Below are 6,519 nucleotides of genomic sequence, written 5' to 3'. Positions count from 1 at the left end.
TTGTAGCTTGAAAGATGGCTACATAGAAGTTCTTAAATAAATTAGCAGGCCTTAAAACTCGAACAACCTAATGACAATAGAATTTCAGGCAATATGTAATCCATATTGAGAATGAATGTATCCCAAGTGTCTATTGGATTGCTTGTTTATTATCACAATGACTAATTTGAATAGCATATTCAATTAAAATAACTACATTTATCCAAGCTAGATAGAAGAGGTTCAGGACTGTATTGTAATCAATTCTTGTTATAGAATCATTCACTTCGTACTAGATTTCTGTACTGGTCATACTGACAAGTTAGTACATATTGACTAATGTTTCTGGTTCCTTTATTCTTTTTTCTAGATGATGATGGGGGACATAGAAGAGGAGGATACCACACGTAGCGGTCAACCTCGCTATAGCGGGATAAATTATAGAGCGGTAGTCATTATTTTGAATTTTTTTATGTAGTTTATATCCTGTATACTAAACACATTTATATTAACAATGATCTTTTAACAAAAAATACAAAAATGTACTAACGAGTCAAATTCAAGTTTCCTATATTGGAATAACTAATCATCACTCTTTTTAAATCTACTAGAAGTTGTTAAGAGTTTGAGTTTTAGAATATAATGTCTTTGTTTAGATTTTTTTTTCTTTGAAATTAACACATGCTGCCGTCAAAACTGTTTTAGCTCACTATTTGGTCAACTATGACTGTTGCACTAAATTGCTGCACTAGCTTCACTATGAACTCCTATAGTTGACAAGGGCCACTCTCCCACTATAGTGACACTAGCATGCTAAAACTTTGATCCTTTCTTTCATTATTATGTATGGACAGACATTCTGAAAGCTTACTTTGGCTGACAATGTTGTCTTTGTTTCAGTTAGAACGCAGAGTGAATTGTAAGACCTTTCTGCCATGGTTTGCATACATTATTGAGCTCTATAATTTTCAAAGAAATACACACCTTTTAAATCTCAATTTGTTATTCCAAAACTTTTCTAGGTGGTTGAAGATTTACAACAACTTAAAGCATATTCTGTACAATTCTCTCCCTAGCTTCTTTTATCTTTCTTGGAAGTTGGATTTAGTATGTATTCATCATAGATACATATCCTCTCCACAATTGTAACATTAAAAACAGATGGATCTTACTTATCTCTAGCTTGTTGTTTACGGCATTACTTTAGTTTACATATTTTAATATTGAATAACATTTGACATGTCATTGTTCATCCGTTAATGAAATTACTAATGAAGAAAAAAAGGACAAACATGTTACCGATAACTTACTAAAGGAATTCACCTGTCTGGAAATTTCTGATGTTTTAAACTTGGATGACAAGACATGCCAATCAAAAATGAAAAAGAAAATTTTAGCTTACTACTTAAGCAAAAGGTGAACATCACTTAACAGAATTACAAACTGAAGAACTAATTGATCAATTTTTAAGGACTTAAGTGCCATTAGAGTAATTGAATTAGAATAATTTTAAAGACCAAGTAGACAATGATTATATATTTCAGGAACATGAATACTTCACTCCTTTATTCTCACTCAAATTATGTTTTTTTTTTTTTTTTTTTTTTTTACTTTATGACATGATAATCGCAACACATGTACAATTCTGGATTCAAATTTCCATAGTCATTGAAAAGTTTTAGAATTTAAGTTTAGACATTTAAATTTCCATAGTCATTTAAATTTAAAATTTGATGTGAACATATAATATTACATGTTTTTATAGGAACATTTTCTGCTGAATACTCACCATTGTCTAAATCAGAACAACCTATAAAAAAATGTTAATATAAGGATCAAACTGAAGTGTAAATTTGTATCACAGGAGAACTTCAAGAAAAGAAAATATTGTTAACTACAAGGAGTATTTCATGTAAGAAACAAAGTTTGGACATTTTTTCATACAATGTGTAATCACTGTTTAGTTTCAATTGAGCCTTATTTTCATTACTAAATTTTCAATTCTTTCTTTCACTTTGTGACAAAGGAAGAATGGAACTAAACTGGATGCTGTGTGTTACACATGCCAGGGTTCTTAATACACCAAAGTGGCTGAATTGGCTCAGCCCCTATTCCTCTGCTTACCATTCTGCTTCTCCATTCATTCAGTCTATCTGTTGCCTCTGCATATCTCTTCACACCCTTTTCATCTCTATTTCCTGACCACAGTGACTCAGCCATTGCAGAAGCTCTTGGCCAAACTCTTCCATCCAAAACACTTGCATCAGCTTGTTCAGACCACAGTGCCACTTCTCCACCCAAAACCAACTTTGCTTCTTCCTCACTCAGCCCATATGTTATGTCATAGTTGTATATGGTTTGCCATGTCTTAAAGGGTGCACACCAAGACCCACCATTGCCTGTGTTTCCATCTTCTTGCTTGTCATAAGCACTGTTGTTTCCAACATAGGTGCCATGTCCACAATCCAGATAATAGAATTCTGCAGATGACACAATGGTTCTGTATCCTGCAGAAACTATCTTCTTAGTGTGATCATGTCCATTGAGCCATGTCTGCAAAATCACATGCTCCTTTGGAAGGATTGTGGATGCCACATGCACTGTGTCATCTAGTAAAACATCTTCCCAATATATAACTGTGCGGTTGAGGGAAACAATGTAAGGGAGGGTGTTGTTGATATACTTCTCAAGAACTTGGTTGAGGGTTCCACCATTTGATAGATGTTTCTGAATTGTGGAGTCAGTTTTCCAGCAACCTGGTACTATCTCATCAGCACCTGAGTGGAAAAATGGTTCTGGGAACAATGTGGTTATGTCATGTATGACATTCTTTAGGACTTGGTAAGTCTTGGGATTTAAGGGGTTCAAGTGTCCTGTTCCTGGTTGTGAAGCTAGCCTTTCAGACCAATCACTTCCAGCTGGCCACCAGAACATGTTGGCACAAGTTACAATCTCAGGGTGGCCTAATGCCCATGATGCTGTGTGTCCTGCAGATATAAATGATTAGCATAGCTCTTAGAATTTCTATCTTGTGAAGTTAAATTATGTGTAAAAGAAAAAAGAAGGTTAAGAAATAAACTTTAAACTTAATTCAATCCTGCAAAACTGACTTATTGTAAGATGAGGTTATTTATATACTATAAACTCAATAAACATAGCATCACTGCTAAAACATTTTTTCAAACTTTGTCATCAAGCCTAGTTTATTGGCCTTATGGTTACACTAAAGAATTTGACATTCTAATGGTAACTTGCAGTTCACTTTTCATTCTTATTTTCCTTCTCTAAAAGTGTTGAAGGAGAAATTCTCCAAACTATGAAATAAGAAAAAGAAAATACTAACACCTAAAATAAAGTTCCTGCCTTATCAGGAATGAAGATAAGGATCATAGAAAAAGGAATCTTTGAAGTAACCCAGTAGCCATTATAGTGGGATCCCCATTCAGACATAAACTCTGCAACCTGGTTCACTTCATTCAACACAATGGTAGGATCCTATTCATCATTTTATACAAGATATCTATCTACTATTCAGGGTAATAGTTCAAACATATTAGTAATGAAAGTTGCTCTATTGTGCAGAATGAAGAGAACGATCTTCCTAAACTTGTAACATTTTTTTTTGTTACAAAGAAAGTGTCTTCCTAACCTGGAATGAGATGCACAAATATTTGGTATCATCAGTATAAGGCCATGTCTCTCAACTGCTATTTGTTTGAAACTCTGACAGGGTAAAATATACACTTAAACAACGTTATTACTTTGCCAGTTGTTTTGACAAACACACAAGTACCACAAAGTAAGAGTCAGCATGAACTTGATGGAAAAATGCTTTTCATGAAAAAAGTCAGTCAATGAATTAATGAAAATGAAAAAGCAGAATGAATCCTCTCGTGCTCACACCTTGTGTTTATCTCTCTGCTTCTGCATACATGATTAGACATTAAAATGGTGCAGATATATATGTAGACACATCATTTGAACATAACCTTTCAGATACTAAAATGTTACGCGCCAAGAAAATGGTGCTGCAAGAAATTACAATTGGTTGATTACTCAACCGAATACTGCTATTCTTTTTTGTTTATACACTATATCACAAAGTACAAAGGTTCATTTAAAAAGCAACACCATCTAACCATACTCTTCTATTTACACAGACAACAACTGTATGAACAAGGAATTCGATCATATGAATAAGGAATTTGACCATGTAGCAACCATAACGTACCATGTTAGTCTAATTACTGTAATTTACAAGCATCTGGTTTAATTCCTAGAAAAGACCAACATGGGGAGAGGAACAGAACAGCTAAGTAATCAGCCAATTAATCAATTCAGCAGCGTTTTTCAAGTTAGGAAATTTTCTAGAAACCAAGAAAAAGCTTCCAGAGTAAAAGAAATTGTTTCTAACCAGGTGTGTCAATCTCAGGAATCACACGAACCCCGTGATCAAGGCCAAATTCTACAAGTGTTTTCACATCCTCGGGTGTGTACACCATGTGACGTGCATAAGCTCCCTTTTCAGCCAACGCAGGCTCTGAAGGCAGAACCAAAGGGAAAGATTCTGCGTCCGTGAGATGCAAATGGAGCACGTTGAGCTTGTTCATGCTCATGGCTTCCACTGTCCTCAACAAGTCCTTCAGGGGGTAGTAGTTCCTTGCAGTGTCCACCAGCAGTCCACGGTGAACAAACAGTGGAAAATCCCACACTTCCACTCCCACTGCGATCTTCGTGGGACAATCCCATACGAGTTGGGAGAAAGTCTCCAAACCTCGCATGGCACCCCACACAGTCTGAGCAGTGAGAGTGGCATGAGAAGGAAAGATGGAGAGAGTGTAGGACTCGTTTACTCCGTGAACAAGTCCTGCATGAGGGTCCGCCACTTCAATACTCAAATTTTGCAGTGGTGGAAGGTCCTCAGAGATGTTGACTCGAAGAGGGACAAGAGGGTGGTGGTGCTCTGATTTGATGAGGGTGTGGTAGTGAGAGATGGCGGCAGAGAGGTGTTTGTTGCGGTGGATGGTGGTGGTGATGATGGTGAAGGAAGAAGAGAGGAGGGTGGTTTGGTAGGGTGGGGACCATGTGAGGTTCCTTGGTTTGGGCCACACATTGATGATGGTGGTGGTTGATGCTTCTGCATTATCGTTGAACCTTATGCATGACAAAAGTAAAAGTAGTTGAAACAATCTTAGAAACATGGTTGATTCTACTTGCATCATCATCATCATCATGTTCATGTTCCTCTGTGATGTGAGACACTGTTGGGAATGTTTTGCCCTCTGGGTTTCAGGGAGCATAATTTTTTATCTAATAAAGATTTTCTTTTTCTTTTTTGTATAAAATATTTATGAAAATTTGTGCCAACTTATCTGTGTTGAAGGAGAAAGGATAAATTTATAAGGTATAAAATTAAAAATAATAAAGATAATTAGAAGAAAAAGAAGATAATGTAATATGATAATGATATTTGATTAATTTTCAATGGTTGATGTTAATATTTATAAGAGTTAAATATGTTTTTAGTCTTTATATTCTGGAGTGATTTTAGTTTTAGTCCCTCTTTTAAACTAAGGTACAATTTAGTTTTGACACATTTTTGTTTCAATGTTAACTGAGAAACACTTTTGAACAGCAAATAAAGTTAAAAAAATTTGATAAAAAGGACTAAAACCAGAGTTTTCTAAAGTTGAAGGACTAAACTCTACCTTAGTTTGAAAAAGGGACTAAATCGCCCCAAAGTATAGGAACTAAAAATATATTTAACCCTATTTATAATTATTATTATTATTGATTTTGAAGTAATTTTAAACTAATCATATAATAATATATAAATAATATTAAAATGTTGTAAAAAATATTATGGAAGTATATTTTATATATATATATATATATATATATATATATATATATAAAATAATGGTTTCAATTTAATGTGTAACTTATCTATCTATGGCTGAAAAGTAAGTGAGACTAAAGAGTGTCCATTGGAGTGTGTGCCATCGACTTATTGGTTACTCTGGTCTGTGGAAAAATTGGCATTCTTTTAGGAGAAAAGTTTGAACAGATGGATGTACAGAACAAATAATGATAATAATTGCTGTAACAATAATATAAAAAAGTTTATATATACTTAAAACATTGATTAACATTGAGATATATCTAAAAAGAAAAAAAAATATAATTTATAAGAAATATAATGTAACAAAAAGAGAAATATGAAAAAGATACTAAGTTTTTAACAAATATATGTAAAATAAAGTTATATCAGTGTTATTGTCCATATAATAATAATATGCAGTAGAAGAAGAGCAATTGATTGGGGGAGGAAGTTGCCAAGAAACAGAGAAATTTCATTGAAAAAAATAACTAATTTCGTAAGAATGAAGGTACAGCATACTGATAATTTAATTTTTGAACAAAAAAAGCTGATTGTTTTTTTTTTCTGAAAATATTAAACGTCTCATGATTATGATCTATTCTTATTATTATTTATTAGATTATTTTATAGCTAAAATATAATTTTATGAATTATTTCAC

The 6,519-nt window shown here is 33.7% G+C and overlaps 1 protein-coding gene across 1 annotated transcript; it reads right to left on the bottom strand.

Annotated features, from left to right (window-relative positions):
- Positions 1-1,816: 1,816 nt before the first annotated feature.
- Positions 1,817-5,336, bottom strand: LOC106759878 (beta-hexosaminidase 2). Its single transcript, XM_014643249.2, has 2 exons — positions 4,394-5,336; positions 1,817-2,966 (listed from the first exon to the last, which is right to left on the bottom strand). The coding sequence occupies exons 1-2, from the start codon at positions 5,277-5,279 to the stop codon at positions 2,017-2,019; spliced, it is 1,836 nt and encodes a 611-aa protein (XP_014498735.1). The 5' UTR covers positions 5,280-5,336; the 3' UTR covers positions 1,817-2,016.
- Positions 5,337-6,519: the final 1,183 nt, after the last annotated feature.

Source organism: Vigna radiata, chromosome 5 (assembly GCF_000741045.1).
Source record: "Vigna radiata var. radiata cultivar VC1973A chromosome 5, Vradiata_ver6, whole genome shotgun sequence".
Classification (NCBI taxonomy): Eukaryota; Viridiplantae; Streptophyta; class Magnoliopsida; order Fabales; family Fabaceae; genus Vigna; species Vigna radiata.
Note: the sequence above shows the minus strand (reverse complement) of the source record. Positions and strands in the feature narration are given on the sequence as shown.

Bases quoted from the DNA above. Each gene is read 5' to 3' on its own strand.
- LOC106759878 (XM_014643249.2), bottom strand. From the start codon at position 5,279: ATGCTCCCTGAAACCCAGAGGGCAAAACATTCCCAACAGTGTCTCACA. The intron at 2,967-4,393 runs GTTAGAAACAAT...TTATATCTGCAG, and splicing joins TCCTGAGATTGACACACCTG to GACACACAGCATCATGGGCA.